Source organism: Crotalus tigris, unplaced genomic scaffold, assembly GCF_016545835.1.
Source record: "Crotalus tigris isolate CLP2741 ecotype Arizona unplaced genomic scaffold, ASM1654583v1 scf7180000018436.2726382, whole genome shotgun sequence".
In the NCBI taxonomy this organism is placed as follows: domain Eukaryota; kingdom Metazoa; phylum Chordata; class Lepidosauria; order Squamata; family Viperidae; genus Crotalus; species Crotalus tigris.
This window is the reverse complement of record NW_024097002.1, coordinates 524,053-545,245: the sequence shown is the minus strand read 5'-3', so window position 1 is coordinate 545,245 and position 21,193 is coordinate 524,053. Positions and strand designations below refer to the sequence as shown.

The following is a 21,193-nucleotide window of genomic DNA, read 5'->3' as shown; positions in this document are numbered from 1 at the left end:
TCTATTTACCAAATATTGAGCTCAAACATGAAACAAGGGAAACACATTAAACCCATCAACATTCAGAAAATGTTTGAAGAATACCACACAGAATAAATTAAGGGCAATTTTCTCTCACCCCAAAGTACAGAACATAAGCAGCATATGGGGAAGGGTTCAAAAAGACAAGATTGCAATCCCAACCATGTGATCAAAACCCCTTATAAAGGAATAATGGGATATTTTAGTAGTTTAAGGCAGGCATATTTTAGCTGAATATTGGGGAAAATGTCATAACAAAAAGCAATTTAACAATTTCAGAATGACTAAATCTCTGGTCCCAGTGACTGACCCAGATTGGATCCTACAGTTTCAGAATAGAAAGTTTTACTCTTTTACTTACTTATCTTATTCATCTTATATTTATTTTGTTTTTTAAAATGTTACACACGAACATATAGCAACATACATATCCAAGGCTTCCTGCAGTCAAATTTGTTACCTTGTGACTAGGCGACAAGGGCTCTACACACTTTTAAAAAGATGTGCTTGGCATTAAACATTATAAGAACAAGGCTCTCTGGTATTCATTAAAGAATTATGACCCTATTTCATACATCTTCATTTTATCCAGCAAAAATCACTTTAACTTCAAGAAGCAGATTTTCTGGAGAAACTGAATCTTTCAGGTCGTCCCAAAGGTGCTTTTCATGAGGCAACTGGACTTTCTTGTTTTTCTTTGAAGACATTTCACTTCTCATCCAAGAAACTTCTTCAGCTCTGATTGGATGGTAGGGAATGGAAAGATTTATACTCTTTGCAGACAGCTGGTCATTTGCATTTTTTTAGGAAGTTGTTGATGCCTCTGGAGGCTTATCGGTTTCATCAAGGTCACCTGAGTAGTGCAAATGGGTTTGGAGCCTTTGTCATGGTTCTGATAGACAAGACCAAACAAATCAGAACTCTGAGGCTAGTAACTTCCTCAAAGAACATGTTTAGTAGTTACATAGTATCACCACGATTAAAAGTGAAACCACGTCTGAAATCCCCTCTAAAGAAAAACACTATTACAAAGTTAAACTTCCCACCCCAGTGCTATACAATCAGCTACATTTCTCAATAGAATAGTTTGGTGGGCTTTCTAACCCTCCACCTAACCGATAGAAATGACACTGTCTCACGGGACAGTGAAATGTTTAGATTAGCAGAAATCCTCCACACCCCCTCCCATTCTTGTGGCAACTTAGAACAAGTAAGATGGCTGCAGCCAGGTTCGTTGTAGGATTGACAGCCTTCTTGGAACTGTTGAAAGGACTGTGTTGTAGACTAGAGATAGATGTTGTTTTATCTCTCCCCCTCTGTTGAGAGCGGGCAATTAATTCTCCAAAGGGGCCACATGAGAACCTGGGATTGTTGTGGAGGACCAAACCAATAGGCTGAACTTACGCCTGCTGCCAGTGCCACCCACGTGTTGAGGGAGGAGGGAGCACAGAGCCTTAAGGACCTCACTTCGCCTCAGGTGCAGAAAAGCTTTCTCTTGCTAGCCGACTAAGGGAGTCTCTTGGCTGCTTCTCCCAGCTCTTGAAGCTCACTTATTTACATTTTATTTTTTAACTTCCAAATGAACTCATGCTGACTGGACAGGGACAGCCAAAGGGCCAGATGTGGCCCAGGGCCATAAAATGCCTAGGTCTATAACATGAATAGGACTTGCTTTATTGATTTAATCTTGCAGCTTACTTTCACATAGATCCTAAACCACTGCTGGAGACAGGGAAGGAAAGGAAAGCAGTAATATAGGAATTTTGAAATTCAATGAAAGTTCAAAGAGACTAAGGTGAGGAAAAAGGCAATAGTGATCACCCAATGGAACCTGAAACTAAATTCTGCAGCATGCAGTAATCTTATTCAAGATTGCACCCCCCCCCAAAGGTTTTTTTTCCACTGAGATTCTTTAGTTGTCCCATTTTATTTCATTCAACATGAGATGTTGTGTCTCTATGTATCATGTAAAGTTCTCATATAGTTTTTGTCCCTCTTTTTTGTGGGGGAGTAGTCTTGGGGTTCCTTCTGGCATGTTTCTATTTTTTTCCACTCTTCCATAGGGATATTGCCATTTTGGCTACCTAAAAATATTTACTCCAAGCTCATTTGCATCAGGGGAGTGAATGGTGGAAGACAGAGCAGCAGCAATTCTCCAATCCTTCTCTTGCTTGCTATGGATGATTTGTTTGTTTGTTATTCCTTCCTCTCCTTGCTCCCCAACATTTTATAGTCAGAAAGATGTCTGGAACCTTAAAAAGAACATCTGTTCCTATAGATTAAAACAGGTGTGTATTTCTTACCTTTTCCAACCTGGAGCCTCCAAAGAGATTAGCTCAGGTCTCTAACTTTGTATAAACCTGGTATGAGAATGATTTATTATAGCAAATTTGTAATAAAATTATATAAAATAACCATTTATTTTGGTTTGAAAGACATCCACAACATTATTCAGAAACAAAATGATACAGATAAACTGCCTGTCAAGCAAAATAAATTACTGGGTTTTTTAAAAAAAAAAAAACAAAGGGAAAAAAAGCATCCCATTGAAGGTCTGCAGGAATCAAATGGATCTTATAATTATACACAGTATTTCAAAAAGGACATCAACATGAAATAAAAGATGAACCAAAAATGGAAGTCACTGAAACAGTTTTGAGTTATACAAAGCTGAATTTCAGTAATGCTCTCATACAGCTCAGCTTGCTTTAGTGTGGCATGCAGATCTAATACAATGATAGCTGTGAAAAAATGTTTTTAACAGTGGAAAACAGTTTCAATAGAGTAACAACTAGCAGATGCTTAGGCACCATTGAGCAGGGGACACAACAGAAAGTGAACACATAGTTTTCTGGACTTTAACAATGGCAAAATCAGGAATTCATTTGCCACAGGAGGGAGGGAGGGAGGAAGGAAAGGAAGGAATCCATTTACAAAAGTGAAAAATCAGTAGCAACTTACTTCTTTCAAAAGTAGGTATCTGTAAACATTCAGAGCAAACATTTTCCTTAATTCATGTAAGGATGACTTGGGGAATACACACATTAGGTTTTTAAAGTGTATATATTTAAGACACTCATTGTATAGCTTAAACTGAAGTGTGCATTTAAGCTCTAAGATATCATGTAAGGAGATTTATCATTTCCAATTGGTTTCAAAGCCTTGAACACACCTTGAGTTGCTTTCATGCGATGTGGAAAAACACTTGCCCAACCCATTTCTCTCAGGTAAAATGAGAACAAGTTATTCCTTCTGTCTAATGTACACAGCTGGTCATTCTTGAAAACTTGCCTCTGATTTTTTTTCCTAATTTGAATTGAACCCAACCATAGAGGTAGTCCTCATTTAATAACTGTCCTGTTTAGCAATCATTCAAAGTTAGGACAGTCTTTGAATTTATGATAGTGCAGTCATGTGGTTTTCACTTACATGTTTCACAGCTAACTTCCAAAAAGCAGAGTCAATGAAGAAGCTGGCATAATAAGTTGTGGTCATGTGATGTCTTGCTTAATTGTGTGGCATAGCAACAGAGTTGTCAGTCTTGATTGTGGTAAACATGCAGAATCATATGTACACACACCTCTGTTTGAAATCTGTACAAAAACTTTGAGATGGGCAAAAATTGCTCCCACTAACTGCTTTCATTCAGTTTTTTTACATACATATTTATTTATTTAGCACATATATGTTACTACACACTCTCAACCTATATGATAGTATTATTACCACCAGCATGAGAATGGCAGCATTCTTTTCAAACAGATAAACATTCTCTCAATAAGTCACACTCATTCAATCTTGATCAGTCATTTTAACCTAAGGAGGATAAACTCTTTTCTCTAAACAAGCTACTCTGAAGAAATCAAACATTTGTCACGGAACTTCAAATGATCTGGGATTTGTATTCCTTTGAAACTGGCTAGCCAAATATAAAGGTTTTCATTAAATAAAAAAAAACCTATGTATCACCATCTAGGTCCCATTTATTTGACTTTCCGCTTATCAGAAAGTCAATTAAATGGGGCCTAGATTGTACCCACATACTGGGATTAAATGTTTAACTAATCAAGGAGAGAAGCAATCTGAAATTAAGGAGAAACTTCCTAAAAGTAAGGACAATTAACCAGTGGAACAACCTGCCTTCAGACACTGTGGGTACTTCATCACTTGAAGTTTTTAAGAAGAGACTGGACAACCACTTGTCTGTAATGATATAGGGACTCCTCCTTGAGCAGGAGGCTGGACTAGAAGACCTCCAAGGTCCCTTCCAGCTCTGTTCTGATTGATTGGTTGATATTGCACTAGAGGGATCCAATACGAGAATATGGCTTTTTCTTTGGCTTAAGTGTATCAGAAGTGATATGCAATCTATTTGTAATATATTAATTGTATAACATTAGTTTGTTTCAAGTTTAAATTTTATGTGTAGGGTAAGCCCAAGATCTTTTTTTCTACCTTTGAGCAAACCTGACTTCTATGCCCATGCCTTCTGAAGGTTCATAGATAGATATAGCATTGGACTAGGACAAATGTCTCACTTTAGGCTTGAATATTTATGAAACATAAGCTCAGATGTGAACGTCTTTCCACGTGTTAAGCCTGCATTTTCTAGAATTCCCCAGATACTTGCTGTCTGGGAATTTTGAGAATTGTACATTCTATGCATCTGCAATTCATTCTGTTGGGAAAAGTTGACTTAGAAGATGGCATAAATACAAAACTGCTTTTCTAGGATTTTTTCTAAGCTTACTCAAACTCAGATTCTCTCTCTGCAACAGTATATTTCGAAGATAATCTAATATAGACTTGGTGCTAGCAAATATGGACTAATGTGACATCAATAATTAAGATGAAGAATTCTGATGCATTTACAAGATGGTTGGAAAAGTTTGGTGAGCAGTAAGAATTGACATATGACATGTTTATGACTCAGAGACAAGTTTCCAAGCAACCATCAGGTACAATTAAATGGACACTATATAAATGAATCTATAACTGGATCAGTTTCTAATGGGAAAAGTATTGGCAACTTTTATTTGGTGCCTCAACATCAATAGCAGCATTTACATTATTTAAACTTGTGCACAATCAAGTATCTGAGACAGATAAAATCCAACTGGATAGCAAAGATTTCCGCTGAGCAACTCAATCGAATTTTTCATTCACTTTCCAAAGCAATTTTACTTCTACAAGAGTTTAACATTTTAGATATGTTCTCTATAGCAGGGGTCCCCACTACTGTGCTGTGGCCTAGTCAGAATCGGGCCACACAAGTGGCGAGCTGGCGTGTATGTGCACCCTCGATTTGTGTAAGCACTGGGCCAGTGCACGTACACAGCTCTAAGTCAAATTGTGCACATGCTGGCCCATCGCTTGAACAAGTTGAGCTGTGCGCCGGCCTGCCATTTGCGCAGCCCGGTTCCCCTCTCCCTCCCCCTGGGCTGCCAAGCCGCGAAGCTTAGGGACTGCTGCTCTACAGGATGCATTCACACTATCCATCATTTCCAGACCTGAATAAATTACTGTCAATTCAATAGTTCTCTCAACTGTATTTAATCTGGTGATCTTCAACAATCATTTAGAAATGAAGTGAATATTATAAAAGATTTCCCTGTGTCAACTGATATCAATAAGTGCTTCAAATAATTAACAGTGCTGTTCTTAGCCCCATCCGACTTAATTGCTGATCTGACAAATGGAATTTGTCCAATTTTAATTGGAAAATGGGCATTTAAAAATGTTTGCAAAGTTATTCTTGGTATTGGTATAACTTTATAATGGCCAGACATAAAACAATTATAATATTGCACTGAAGAGCTACTAACTTGACACATCATCACCCAGACAAGTTTTAGCATCAAGATTCAAGAAAGGATGGCACCAATATTAGAAATTGTTTTGTGGTTGGACAATGGAGGAGGCAAGTATTAATTCATGCTTTTTGTTCTTAGGTGCTCATATTCCCAGCACAGGAATATTGAATAACACTGAATATTGGAGCAAATTAGTTTACTTACGTTCTCCTAGAAGCTACATTAAACTAAAAACTGTTATATAATTTCCACGATATATCCCAGGATCTACATTCATTTGAGTAATTTAAGGCAACAGCTACAATATCACCATTATTTGTGGCAACTTTTTGATAGTCCCCATCTAATGATTTGGAGTGGAAAGGGATGTGGGATTCTGCAGAGCCAGCTCTGAAGGTCAGGAAATCTGCTCTTTGCTGGAACCAAAAGTTCAGCATAATGTCTACTGCAATGTTTCTCAGCTTTGGCAATTTGAAGATGTGTGAACAACAACTCACAGAATTCCCTAGTCAGCATAACTTCAGGCAGCAAACTGTCAATGTTTCAAACACATCTTCAAGCAGTCAAGGTTGAGAAACACTGGTCTACTGATACAACATGCTACATTTCCCATGTTGTGTGGGATACCCATTAACCCTGAACCAAGCATAAGAGGATCATCTCATGGGGGCTTGTTGAGCATGCCTTGTTGAAGGTCCACTCCCCAAACTTTGAAACTAGAAGGATATGGAGATACTGTTTTTTACTGCTCAAAACTGTTTTCCTAACAGTAAAAAAGAAGGCTTGTACCTTTCTGCTCTTTAAATAGTGCATGAATGTCAGTGAGATTCAGACCAAGTATACACATGCTAAGTTGTGGTTAGCTTAAATCCATACTACACAACAAGCCAAGATGAGCAACTTTTTCTACCTAGCAGCCGAACTATGTTTTTCTGTTCTGCAGAGTCCCAAAAGGGAGATGACATCTGCCATCACTAAAGTAGCCTGAGCCATGATTTGGAAATATATTGTGTTACTGTGCAATTTATAGGCAAAATTGGTATCTGTACCTTAAGCTTTGCAGAACATTTTCCCTCCCCCTCCCCAATTTACACATATACAACCAGGGACTATTGGCTTAAAGTTTTAAAGATTGAATTTCAACTGCCCCCACTCAAAATTCTACTAAGCCATAAACTGCACAAAGCTGTGCATGATCCAGAATGACTCATCCACCCAAAAAAAAAATGAGTTCCACAGAACTGAGTTAAGCATCAGTATCCACTCTTGGGCTTAACCTTAATGATCATGCTAAACCCAAATCAATCAAGCCACATGGTGGCTTAGCAAAGTTGTGATCATGTTATTACTATGGTTTATAGATGAGTGTTGTGTCAGTCCAGATATTCTGGTTTATTCAACAGGCCATGGTTAAAAAGATCATGTGTAAACCTTACCACCAAAGTACTGGGGAGAAATGGTAACTACTTGCCCAGTTGTGGAACATTTATTCTTATGCCCCTCTTTAGATAGCATTTAAAAAAATATTCAGAGCACATAAACCCTTTGTTACATGGAGACTAACATGATACAGTAAGAATTTGGCAACCTGGCTATACAAAATCCTAATTTGGTCATTGAATCCTGTCCTATAGAACTACTTATTTGGAATTTTTCAAATGAATTGCATACAGAAAACAATGCAGCCATATTTACAGCTCTCTTGTCTCCACTCTTTTAACCAGTGGACCAGTGAAAGCTGTATGACTGGAAGCAAAATTATTCAATATCATCTTTGCTTCCTCCTTGAAGACATTTTTCAGGCAATAGCTCCTGAATTTCTAAAAGTAAGCTATGCTGCCTTACTTTACCTGACAGTATGAAAAATAAATCCTGACCAAACCATTTGAATACTCCATATTTAAAATTAATTATACAGCACCAGCTATCCACTGTCTCAAAAAGTATATTTTCAAAATGGATTCTATATACAACTCAACCAATTGCTATGAACAGGCTATATCTGAGAACATATCAGAGCTTCAGCAATAAAGAATGAAGAATATGCAAGGTCTGCTTTGTTATGGCACAATAGAAGAATGGCACACTGAATTGCTCTCTATTAAAAAAAATTATCTTGTGCATGATTAAACCTTTCTTCCCCACAAAGGGCTTCACCCAGACTTCAACTGCTCACATAGCAGAGATTGTACCTTCTCCCCCATTTTGTGCAATGTGCTAACAATCTAAACAACTGTTCCACGTGGACTTGCCCACAACCACTCACACACAACTCATATGCAATACTAAACGCCACAGTAAATGACATACTACAGGATAAGCAATAGAAAATGTTCTGTCAGATCACATATTTCTCCCCATCTGAAACAAATGTTTTATCCTGCAGGCCAGTAGACTCAAAGTTTGATTTTTGAATGTAATTCATTTTTTTGACAGGTGACAAAGACTCCAACACAGATCCTGAAGTTTTGTTGGTAGTCCTGACTTTAGCTGCTTCAGGCTGTAGCACAGAACAGGTCTTGTTATTGGTGAGCAAATCCAAGTTCCCGCTTGGGTCAATGATGGCGTTTATAACTGCCAAAAAGGAAAAAAGAAGCATGATCAGAATCTCTTACAAAATTCCAGCTTACTTTTTCTCTTGATGTTTGATATCCGAGCAACAACTGAGCGCATGGACAGTGAATTGCTTCTATTTCAGAAGCATGATCTCCAGGCAGATATTTAATGCTATGAAAGCTCATGGCTGCTTTGTGAAGACTGAACTATATTGATTTGATTTATATAGCTGCCCCTCTCATGTATCTGACTCTAGATGGCTTACAATAAAATACATAAAATATGCAATATAAATATAAAATACATAGTAGTTCAGCATCATCTAACCAATTACTGTATCCATAGTAACTGGATACAGTAGGCTCTATCACATGCCTTAGGCCCTGGGCTTGGGGACAAAACCAAGTCTCCAAGGCCTTATGGGTACTCCTTAACTGATGGTATTTGGAGCATACCTCTCCTACTAGACAGGCAGAGACAATTGGGGAGAGAAGGTCCCATTAGTAAATGGATCCAGTCCCAAGCCATGAAGGTTTTTAAAGTTGAATTGAATTGAAGCACCCTGAATTGTACATGAAAGCATACTGGCAGCCAGTGCAGCACCTGAAACAGTGATGGCATATGCATCAAGCAACCGGTTGCATTCTACACTAGTTGAAACTTCCAATATCCTTCGAGGGCAGATATATATTTATCCTCATTTGAAGTTTCTCAGCAGATATTTTGTTTTATCTGAAGATGAAAATAAATCTTGTTTTTTTAAAATATGTTTTATTGATTTTTAACATACACCTTAACATTTGGTAAACATTGTGTTGTCTGGGTTAGTATTTAAAAAACAAACAATAACAATTAATTTCTATAATTCTATAGTCCATATAATAACTTTAATTGAGTTCCTCTTCTTCCAATAATATTCTCTTTAGCCAACCTTAAATTAATACAGTTCTTAATTAAATAAATGACAATTAATATAAACATTTTTGTCATGCAAATGATTACCACATCCAGGGCTTTTTTTCTCATAGAACGTCCAGAACAGTGTTCCGGCACCTTTTTTGGATAGAACCTTGTAGGGTAGGCAAGGTGGGTTGTATGACATGTGAGTTTTGGCACCTTTTTTTTTTTTTTAAGAAAAAAAGCACTGACCACATCGGTATAAAGCTTCATTTCATTGATCATCTTGATTGCCTCATCATAAATCCTGTTTACATTCTTATTTAAATTTGTTTTCCCTACAGTATTCAAAACATTCTTACTGGGTAAGATAAGTAAAAATAAATCTTGTTTTGCACTCCAACACATGGCATGTTGCAACATCTCCACCTTTCTGTTTTTTAAATTTTAATCATATCTATTTAATGCTATATAAAAAAAGAACTGTGAAGGCAATTATTACAAACCTTCAAGTTGTTTTTGGACTCTGCGAAGCTCCTTCAAAATAGAGCTGATTTCCTAGATTAAAAACATTAAACATTGACAAAATTTAGCAAAACAAGCCTGTTGTGTACATTTCAAAAAATTCAATCAAAGCACTTTATACCTAGTTTCATACTTGTTCAATCCTGTTTTAAACAGCATATACCAAAATATTTTCTTTAAATTTACTTTCAAAAAAAGATTCATAAATGGATTTCAATTTTAAAATCCTTTTTAGTTTTCATTATATTGTATTAAAATTCAAGTCCGCAATGCGAACCTTGTCAGTAAAATACGTTTACTTACATGCTTCCTCAAAGGAAAAAATATATACAAAAGAAATAAGATTAAAATCCAAATCCTGAGCAAAAACCACATTTTGACTATTGAGTTTCAGATTCATTCCAAGACTTAAACGTTTGTATAAACCTAACAATGCATATTTTTAATAGCAGGACTCCAAAGCACATAATTTAAGGAAATGATTTCCTACCTTATTTGATGTCTTTAAAATTGGCACTTCATTTTCAGAATTAATTTTGGCTTCCATTTCTTCCCATGTCCTCTCAGTATTCTGGAACAGAATTCTGAAACAAATACATTAATGTTGTTACTTGTCACCAAAGCATAAAATAAACTTCAGAACCAGGTGCTTTTATTTATTGCAACTATAAAATAATACATCACATATTCAGATGAGAAGCTAAATGTTTCCTACCCAGGTTATTCAATTTAAAATGGCCACAGTGACTAACATCTTCCTAGTCTAACCACAGGTTTTTTTTTGGTAAGTCTCCCATCCAAGTAGTAACCAAGTCTGACCCTGCTTAGCTTTTCTGAAATCACCCAAGTTTGGCTTGATAAGGATACCCACTTAACAGAATTTACATCCCACTTTATAAAAATCAAGTGTTTTATAGTAGTGATTCAACCACACATTCATTTTATATGTATATCTCTGTACCCTATGTATCAGTATACTTGAATGCTACAAGGATATACCAAAATATTGGCCATAAGAAAGCTTATTTAGTCAGTTAATCCATTTAAAAAGTAAGTTAATTATTAATATTTAAATCTTACTGGATTAATTCCAAGCATGATTAGTTGAAATAAGTTCCAAGAATTCAAGGAGCCATGTTCAAGACTATGAAATAAAACGTAATACTCCTAGCCAAGATACAAATGCCTATTTTAATTTTCTCCTAAATTGAGAGCCGGCATTAACTTTTCCAACTCTGGTATGGAACGCTGGTCTCCAGTAGTGCAGGATCCCTAAATGGTTACACAAGAGAGCCGTAGAGATTGGCATCATACACTCACTTCATTTTCTCTGCCAGACTTTCTGTATTTTCCCGAATGGTATGAGATAACTGGGACACCGGGTTTAGCATCAAATTGTCGAAGATCACCTGGAACACAATCCCAAAAACAAATTTCAAAGACAGCATTTTTAATGTGAATATTTTTGATAACCTTCACCCAGTTACTCATGGAACTGATGATCTTTCAGAAGTAGTTTCCTATGTCCATTGTCTTAGACATGGAGGAATTTAATTTCCCATATTTCCATGAAATGGAAATACACTTGCCTCTTCCCTGTTTCTTATCCGTGTTCTTTTTGTGATATCCTCCTCCCGGTTGTCATTCATATTTTGGTCAAAATCACGGAATCCCAATGAGCCAGGAGGCACCTTCTGGAAGTTTAGACTTGCTTCTGGTATATGCTGTACCAGCTTAAGAATAAAAAAATTAAATATTGAATTGAATTATCTAGTTGACAATATAAGAAAGAAATAACAAGCAACTATAGTGATCGTCTAATACTAGTCTTCTTCATCTAGGTTGGAGCATCATATTACTTGCAGAGAAGCTCTGAAATGACACATGATGTTGAGTTCGTCTCCTTCATTTCTATAAAACATTGCACAACTTATCTAGTGACTCAATATTAAGTAGTTTGCTCACTGTCACTGCCTGCAAATGGTGGCAAAATTCACAATAGAAATTATATCAGATCTTTAGTGAATATTGTAGTATCCAATATAGGAGTGTCATTTTCACCAGCTTTCAATATAATACATGTTACTAGTACTATTTCCATCATTCCAAAATATTAGAATCTCTTTTCAAAACATGAACTAGCATCAGATGAAATTTTACATTAAAAATGATGCAACTGTAGAAGGCAGTCCACATTCAATGGACCCAGTCATTTTATCAATTAAAGCTTTCCTTTAGAGAGGTGGTTTTTTTTTTTTTTTTTTTTGCTGTTTAGGAAACATGAACATGAAATGCACTTAAGAACAGAATTCCCAGTTGCATGAACTTATACATGCATGCAGGTGCAATTGTATGTGGTAGGTCACTCAGACAGGTCTTCTCTGAATGCATAAACAACAGAAGGGCAAAGGTAGCACATGTGCCTCCCTCCTGCACATTCAACAAACACAATAAGTGAGCGACATCTAAATTTGCACAAAGCATGACAAGGTTTTATCTGATGTATGGGGGTCAGGTGGAGGTAATGAGTTTTAGGGAGAAGCGGGGAAAGAAATGATTATTCCCAACTGAGTACAGGTAATCCTCACTTAGTGACCATTCAAACTTATAATGAACCCCCAAAAGATACTTACTGTATGACTTGGGTTCAAAGTTGCAGCAGCCAGGCCCCGCACACCTCTACCACCACATGATCACATTTTGGCTGTTTAGCAATTGGGCTGCCCTTATGGCCATCTACTGTGGTCAGGGGACTGTGATTTGCCTTTTTTTTTTTTTTTTGCCAGAAACTGACATTTACTTCTATTTTCCGACAAAAAGCAAACATTGTGAACGATGGATTTGTTTAGTGTTCACTTAAACACACGTGGTGTTCGATTCATGACCTCTTTTACTTAATGACCACCACAAAAAAATGTCATGAAATCAGGCTGGTCACATGACAACCTACTTCACAGCTGGCATGACTCAGAACTGTGATTCTGGGCTCAGCTGTGGTCCCAAGTCAAGGACTATCTGCAATTCCTCAGGTATTAACTTTTTAAATTCAGTGTTTATTTAAATATAACTAGGTTAGGAGAAAATATAGGGATTCAGCTCTAAATCTTGGTGAAGTAAAATTTAAAATTGGAAGAAGGAAAAGGAAAAGTAAGAAGGCTTAAAAGAATGAAAAAATGAAATAAAGAATATATATATATATATATATATATATATATATATATATATATATATATAGAGAGAGAGAGAGAGAGAGAGAGAGAGAGAGAGAGAGAGAGAGAGAGAGAGAGAGAGAACGAACACTAAAAGTTTTAAAAGCAGAACACAGTGGGATGGAAAATGCACCTGATATGGAATTGCTGCCTGCAAAGCTGAATGAGCAATCTGTATTGAAAGAAAGGAAGGGGGGAGGGAGTGATACAGAGCAGTCAGTGCTGACCATAAGATTAGAAGAATTAAATGCAAAGAAGAGGATAGCACAATCAAAAAGGCCAAATAAAATCAAAGAAGTAACAATACCCATCACATCTAGTGCTATCAGAGAACCATAAGATTCTACCATCTAGAGGTCATCTCCATTTTTGCAATCTACATCTCATAGCCCTAAAACAATACAAATAAATGCAGCTGGCACTTGGTTTGCTTCACATCTATGACAAAACGCAGCCAGCTTGCCCTCTAGTGGCACACCTTGGGAAGCGCGTGAAAATGTCACATACTATTATTCTGCAATAGCATTGTGGTCTCTTGGCTAATGTAACAATAGTTAGTTGCGAAGTCGTGTCCGACCCATCGCGACCCCATGAACAGCGTTCCTCCAGGTCTTCCTGTCCTCTACCATCTTCTGGAGTCCATTTAAGCTCACGCCTACTGCTTCAGTGATTCCATCCAGCCACCTCATTCTCTGTCGTCCCCTTCTTCTATTGCCCTCAATCTTTCCCAGCATTAGACCCTTCTCCAGTGAGTCCTTCCTTCTCATTAGGTGGCCAAAGTACCAGACACTAATAGTAATAATAATACAAAGTACAAACATTTTTGTTTACCACACCCAGATATGTGCACAGTGCAGTACTGAGACTGAATCATAGGATTGGAAAGGACCTTGGAGGTCGTCTTCTTCAACCCCCTGCCCAAGGCTGGAGTCGGGAGACTGTGGACAGGATTCTTCAAAATGGAAACCAGAATCTGACAATCAATTCAATTCAAATGCCTAAAGATTAATATGGCCCCAATTGAAGTCATTTCTCTAATTACAAGGGATAGTTTTAGATCTTGTTGGTGAACACACATGATAATTTAAATACATACAACTGATCTTCTCAGTTTATTTTAATTTTGGTTTTGGATAAGGCCGGTGAAATAATAGGCAATGTATTAAATACATTTAAAAAAATAAGTTGAGACATACAGTATGCAAAAGGTCTCTCACCCAGAGGAAAATTTAGAGGCACAGTCCTACAAAATATTTGTAATCTCTTACTCCAATTTTCAATGGAGTATTAACTTTTCCAGAGCTTGTTTTAATGCTGCCCCTTCACTCATCCTGGAAGGTAAATTCCCCTAAAATTCCAATATTGCAATATTCATACGGATCAGGTATGACTGAATCCACGAGTCATGTTTTTCTTGATTGTGCCTTTTATACAAGTTTAACACAATGATTTGTCTAATCATCACTAAAAAAATAAAACCTCTTCCAAGTTGTGGGTGAGAAATTTTTCCCACAAACTGCAAAGTCCCTCATGATTGACAGGAATCCCAGCTGTTTCATAGCCAAATTCTGGCTATGGATATGTTGCAAGAAGTTTACCACTTTAGTACAGAATAACCATCTATAGAATAACCTTGCCTGCATGCGAACATAATTGAATGCTTGTTATGAATCAGGTTGGACTTCTGGTCGATGAAGTTGCACCCACTTATTCACAACTTTAAGCAACTCCCATACCTCTTCTCTTGCCGAGATGGTTGAAGCAGGAGTATTAGGCACAGAACTGTGGGCAGTACTTGGGCCTGTTCCAGATGAGCTCTGGGAATCTCCATCTCCAGCAACATCATGAATCTCTCGAGCAAGGATTGCTACATCTTTTACCAAGGTCTGGCTTAATCTAGAAGAATGGTATGAACACTTTAAACAGGACTGATAAATTTTAATACAATGTATTGCTCATAACTAGAAGGAACTTTCTGTCTCCTTCTACATACAAAATAAATAGAAGTTAAAGAATTCAGAGAGAAGGATTCCTGACATGGAAGCATCTAAAATGTAATCTAGATATTAATTATATTCATTTGAAAAACACAGTGTCTAGTTTTGCTATTTAAAAAAATATAAAAATTGTTTCTCATGTAATGTTTTCTGCTTGATATTGAAGGACTGTATTTGACCGGCGTGATGGCCTAGTTCTATCCTAGGTAGCAGCAGATGTTTCTCTCCTAGGGTGCAAAGAAAAAATATCTGCTGCAAATTCCATGTAGGCATCAGAAAGGCATCTGGATAGTAAATACTCAGCTCCATCCAGCACCCCAATTCTACCCCGAATTAAGGGATTATAGGGTTGTAAATAGAGAGTTTTATAGAAGAACTATACTTATATACTGAAGAAAATTACTATAAAGAATAGACAACAAGTACCTTCCAGATTTTCATTCTCATCAATCTCAGCCAGAATGCCAATGGGAAGGGCAGTTATAGTCCCAAAATCTATATTTCACTGTGATCTAATCAGTGAATTTGGGGTTGAGTATGCAACTATGCTGCAGGACATCAAAAATTACAAAGTATTTAGAAAACAGTAACATGTTGAACCTAAATTTGATCTATCCAACTTAGTATTGCCACTTCCGGGGTTTCAGATTTCAGGTACCAGTATGTCATGGGACACGGGACCAACAGAACAAGGGTGTCAACTCTCCAATGAACCTGGCTGCAGTAATTTTTCTCTTCATTCTAGGTTGCCACATAAAACGAAGGAAGGGGGGCTTTGCCCAGGTGCTTCGCTAGTCAAAATAATCTTCTGTCCTGTGGGAACCAAGGTCATCTATTGCTCCCGCGATCAGGGACTGGGTGTTGTATAAAAAGCCTCTCAAATGAATACATTGGGGAACGTAGTTGATTGCATAGTTTGGTAGGTGGGACAATATACTTTGTAACTGGGTAATTTTTAATTGGAAATTCAGACTTAGTTTCACTTTTGATCGTACCGATACTTTGTAATTAATAAACATGTTCTTTGAGGAATTTCCAAGCCTCAGAGTTCTGCTTTGTCTCTGTCTGTCAGAACCAAGACATTGGAATCCTGAGTTGACCACTGAGCTAGTAGGAGTCCGTTTTCCCAATCAACTGTTGAAGTAAAAGCAAAGGGAAAATGGCTCTGGAGTTTTCCAGCTAATCCCAATAGTCACATTACCTGCCCTGCTCCCTCAATTGCTTGGAATAAACAAATTGTTAAATATGTCAGGGCAATAAACTGTATCTGAAAATAAAAATGCAATTATGACAAATGCTGTGGGACGTAATTCGAAATGTTCTGGTTGATGTTTTTAAATCTAGTTCTACAAAGTTAGGTTTGCCAGAATTGGAACCAGTCTTTTAATCAGGATTGTCATATAACCATTTCAACTTACTATTTTAAATTGGTAAGTTAATTATATACATTTGCATTTTCCTAAACTGAAACATGTTGAAGGAGGCAAAAACTTAATAGCTTTTGAGGTTGGAGAGAGTAACGGCTGCAGATTAGAAGTGGCAGGACTAAAGATTGCCTATTATAGAGCTTACTTGCAGTTTTGCAAGTCCCACACCTGACATTCCAAACAAAAGAACCTGCGGTGCTGATCTTCAGCCAATCCAATCAGTGGAAGCCCCAAGGGTTGCCAAAAACACAGGCTATCCATTCTTGGGTTGGAGATGGACAGGGTCGATTATTTTGTACATTTGAAGCAGCAGCTGAATGGAATTTTTTGTGAATGTTATTTTTGTGAATGTTATTTTTTGGTAGGCATGGTAAAATGAAGCAGTTCTCAGTTATGTCAAGCTTGTGTTGTGGATGGTAGGAGACATGGGGCAAATGTGCTAAAAAGTACTGTAAAATCACTGTACAGCATACTCACCATATTGGTTCATTTAATGCCAAATTAGTTTCTCTTTGGATTCAGTGTAATCCTTTCTCACCTGTGTCCACTCCAACAGTTTGATCCATTGCTCAAAGTATTGCCAACCTGTGTCTCACCTGGCTATTTCTGCTATCTCTGCAGTCTGCACAATGAAACTGTAGGGATCCTGTTCACCATAATCTTCATCTTCCATCTCTCGGTTGTTGCTATGCTTCTGTTTATTCAACCCGGAGCCGCGGGTCCTGGGGGTCTGGGTGGCTGTTGAGGTATGGGAGCGTTTGTGTTTAGGGGAACTGTGATTTGAGCCATACTCCTCCTCGGAAGTGGAAGTATAATCTGAGCCCTGATGCCGCCTCCTCGAAGCTTATATAAAATGAATTGGTTTTCAGATGGTGGTAAGGAAGAAAAAATTGAAGAAAAGTAAAGACAAGACTTCAAAAAAGCCATAACACAAATGCAATCAGCCCAAGAAAAGAAGGAAGGGGCAAGAAAACTTCTGTGCATACCATGAGATGGAAGAAATTTTTAATAGGTGAGAAAATCAAAGGCTTGCACTTTAGCTGGAATGAATGTAGATGACCCAATTATCATACGCTTCATCACACATCTGTCATACTCTTTATTTCCAATCATCTGGTGGCCACTTGCTAATGTTTTCATCATTGCTAGATAAGACATGCTCCCCAGTGAAGAGATATTACTCCATTTGGAAGCTGAGCTGATTACATGCTCAACTGGATCCTTTTCCCCAGCCCCTCAATCAGGTAGGACAAGGCCTGGCTTCACTGCAATGACATAAGCATTGAAAAAAAAAATAAAACAATGCCCCAAACTGCATAAAAACTTCAAATTTCATTTATAATCTCACTAGAGATTTCTAATAGAATTTCTTTGTACTATGCTATCTCAAAAGATTTGATGAGAACACCAAATTTCTTGCCCAAAGTCTTGAGAAATATGAAGAAATACCAAAATCACCAGAAATTTAATTATCTTGTGAGATATCAGCTATCTTTTACAGTGTATTTTTAGTTTTGTGGTTCCATCAAATTTAAGATTGCCAATTCCTATTGTACAGAAACCTTTAGGGGCTTTGTCTCTGCAGGTTTGTCTAATGTGCAAAACTTTTGGGTACAGTTAGATGGACATGTAATATCGGGGATCAGTTGTTTCACACTGCCCCATGCTCTACATTTGTTAGTTCCTTATATAGCCACAGGCACACAAGCAGAGAAGCAATTCATCCTATAGGGTTAAGAACATTTATATCAACCTCTCAAGCAGTAGGGATAATTCATCAGATGAAGTGCAAATGTGTGATGAAATGTGTGGTAAAGTGGTCACCCCCATCTTCTGCCTGTTGTCATAAATTAATCAATTATCAATGAATGAAAAATATTTTGCTAGGTAGATATACATACAACTGTAAACTTTGACACAGTAGGATTTTTCTACATGTGGCATGGGTTTTTCATCTCAACGTGCACGGAAGGCAGCAAGAGAGACAATTAGACAAGTTAGTCTTCCATGTGTTTGCCTTGGGAATCTTTAATTTCAGATGGCTCCATTTCCAAGTACAAGTAAGTAAGTACCTCTAAGGCTAGCAGGAAAAGCAGAAATGGTTGGCTTGTTTACACAGTCAGGAATACTACAGGTTCCAATAAAGGGGAATATTTGTAACTCAGAGTTGAGATGAGAGGTCCTTGGTGCTCTCTGAGCTTGCTGGCTTTCTTGCAGACTTTTCATTACCCAATCTAGGTAACATCATCAGTGCTCGTAAGGAGCAAACCCCACTCCTTATACTACTCCTCATACTACAGGTTCCTTAAATTGATATTTCATTCAGCATTGCTCTTTTTTTATTCAGTTGTTTCAAACTGTTTCAAAATAGTTTATAAGAGATTTGAAGACAGAGATAACAATTTTAATAAAGCAATGGTTCAATCTTCCCAGCAGTACATTTACAGTTTAACTATTGACTATAGAAACTACAAAAAGAAGTAAAATAAAACAAAGATTCAAAATTTTAGATTAGACTTCAAATCTATCTAAGTCTGCATTCTACACTTTATAGTAGCTGTGACAGCACGGCAGTAAAATGAATTTAGAAGAAAGCCTTTATTTAAAGTAAGATTAGTACTTTTTTTCTTTTGCTATGGAATGACACATTTGATTCTAAATTGCCTTGTTTATATTTTATTACATTAATAAAATACCCATGTCACTATTGAGTGACTCTGTGGCTTGCAACACCATATTATATGCTGAGGCCCAGAGAGCTAACCAGTCTAGCTTGTTTTAGACACTACCTACATTAACTTGCAGCAGCTTTCTAACTGTTAGAAAGGGATCTTAAGTGTTCATCTTCTGAGATGCCAGAAATGGGAATCAAGACTTTCAAAAGAGCTTTTATTCCTGAATTATAGCCTTTACCCTGAGCTCCAATCTCTATTAAACTAAATGCTCAAGGCAACAGACAAAGGCTGGTACTATGTGGCTATTTATCTCCACAGAGAACAGTGACCTGTAGATAACTTTAACTTTCCAAGTCTTTTTGTTTAATTGTAATTTATATCATCCAGCAATTAACAAAGGGGAATTAATTACTTCAGAATTACTGACTGTGTAAACAGGCAGTGAGTGAAAAAGAAAACTCTACAAGAAGGGTAACTTGGTGGTCTCTCATGTTATATATAAGAGATTGTTTTTGTGGGGCTGTGTGGCCTTCACACTGTACATAATGATGAAGAGTTAAAGGCAAAGGCCTGCCTAAATCAGATGTTCCTGGTTGCATTTACTGAAAGACAAATCCATTGATTTTTTTTCTGTTATAACAATACAGATAGTCCTTGACATATGACCACAATTTCTGTTGCTAAGCAAGACAGTTGTTAAGTGAGTTTTGCCCCATTTTATGACTTTTCTTTCCACAGTTGTTAAATAAATCACTGCAGTTGTTAAATTAATGGTTGTTAAGTGAATCTGGCTTCCCCCATTGACTTTGCTTGTCAGAAGATTGCAAAAGGTGATCACATGATACCAGGACACCGCAACTGTCATAAAACATGCTAGTTGCCAAGCATCTAAGTTTTGATCATGTGATACTGCACCGGTTGTGTGAAAAATGATCATAAGTCACTTTTTCAGTGCTGTTGCAACTTCAAATGGTCACTGAATAAATGGTTATAAGTCAAGGACTATCTGTAACTTCCAGAGCTATTGGACTGCAGTTCCCTTAGCACCCCAACTCTATAGGTCTACTAGAAAAGCAACAATTTGCTATAGGTCTATTAGAAAAGCAACAATTTGGAGAATATCTTTTTATTACATACTTCAGCAGCAATGCAATCTGCTTTTGGAAAGTAATGATTCAGAACTGCTCTATGAGGTTCTTTTATCTCTGGGTTTAAAGTTATCTATGTTTACTTCTGTCTCACCCATCCCAAAATGTATTCACAAGAGACAAAACTATGTTATATATGCTATTAGTCAAGACTGAATGCTAAAACACTTGTAGAACTGCCCTTCTACAAACTAGAGTCAATACAGATTAGGTAGAAAGTCCACAACCTACAGATCATTAGTTAGGTTAGAAATATTAGTCACGTGATGATTTGTATATAATCCCAATCTTAATTTTTACACTGAAACTTGTTAGCCATTGCTGCAAAACACTAGAAGATCAAAAAACCAATTCATTTGAAAGAAAGAGTGGGCAAAATTAAGACTGAGGTGAAAACTGAAAAAAGCAGCATTGCCCCAAAATACATGATCCACAACTTTGGGTCCTTACTGACACATCATGTGCACTATTATTTATGTAGTCCATTTATATGTGGTGCCATTCAAATGCTTTGATTCATTTGAACAGAAGTTGTCTTAAATATTCACTAGAGATAAATTGAAATTACTTATAAATAAATGGTTCTGCATATTCCAAACTCATTCCTTGGAGATATGTCAAGTTATAGTCTTTTGTTACAATCTCTGTGTCTCCCAGTGATAAATAAAAACACAGGAGTTAGTAAAATAACGCAGTTTGGCAAGAAGTTTTTTTAGATTCAGGATAGGAAATTTGGTGCCGTCAGAACTTTTGGATGTCAACTCCTATTGGTCGCAGATATTATTGCTCCTGGCAAAAATTGTGGGAGTTGCAATCCAAAATATCTGGAGAACATAGTGCTGCTTATCTCATCCTACACTGTTATTACTCAAACCACATGTGCATATCTGATGAAAATGGACTCTGTCTTTTCTGTAAATATAAT

General features: G+C 37.0%; 1 protein-coding gene and 1 long non-coding RNA gene across 8 annotated transcripts in view; both read right to left on the bottom strand.

Moving 5' to 3' along the window:
* Positions 1–208: 208 nt before the first annotated feature.
* LOC120312176 lies at positions 209–2,381 on the bottom strand. The gene is made up of 2 exons (XR_005557806.1): positions 2,325–2,381; positions 209–874 (listed from the first exon to the last, which is right to left on the bottom strand). It is a non-coding gene; the product is annotated as an uncharacterized LOC120312176 (long non-coding RNA).
* A 36-nt stretch (positions 2,382–2,417) lies between these two features.
* Positions 2,418–21,193, bottom strand: part of CEP170B (centrosomal protein 170B) — a 66,678-nt gene continuing 47,902 nt past the window's right edge. For 4 of the 7 annotated variants that reach the window (XM_039352523.1, XM_039352522.1, XM_039352525.1 and 1 more), the window contains exons 13-19: positions 17,042–17,288; positions 14,758–14,917; positions 11,402–11,545; positions 11,133–11,221; positions 10,303–10,396; positions 9,794–9,845; positions 2,418–8,408 (exon numbers count right to left, since the gene is read on the bottom strand). In XM_039352523.1, the coding sequence (XP_039208457.1) occupies positions 8,173–8,408; positions 9,794–9,845; positions 10,303–10,396; positions 11,133–11,221; positions 11,402–11,545; positions 14,758–14,917; positions 17,042–17,288 (1,022 nt within the window). In that variant the 3' untranslated portion in view covers positions 2,418–8,172. The other 3 variants (XM_039352527.1, XM_039352528.1, XM_039352529.1) reach the window with 3 other exon arrangements.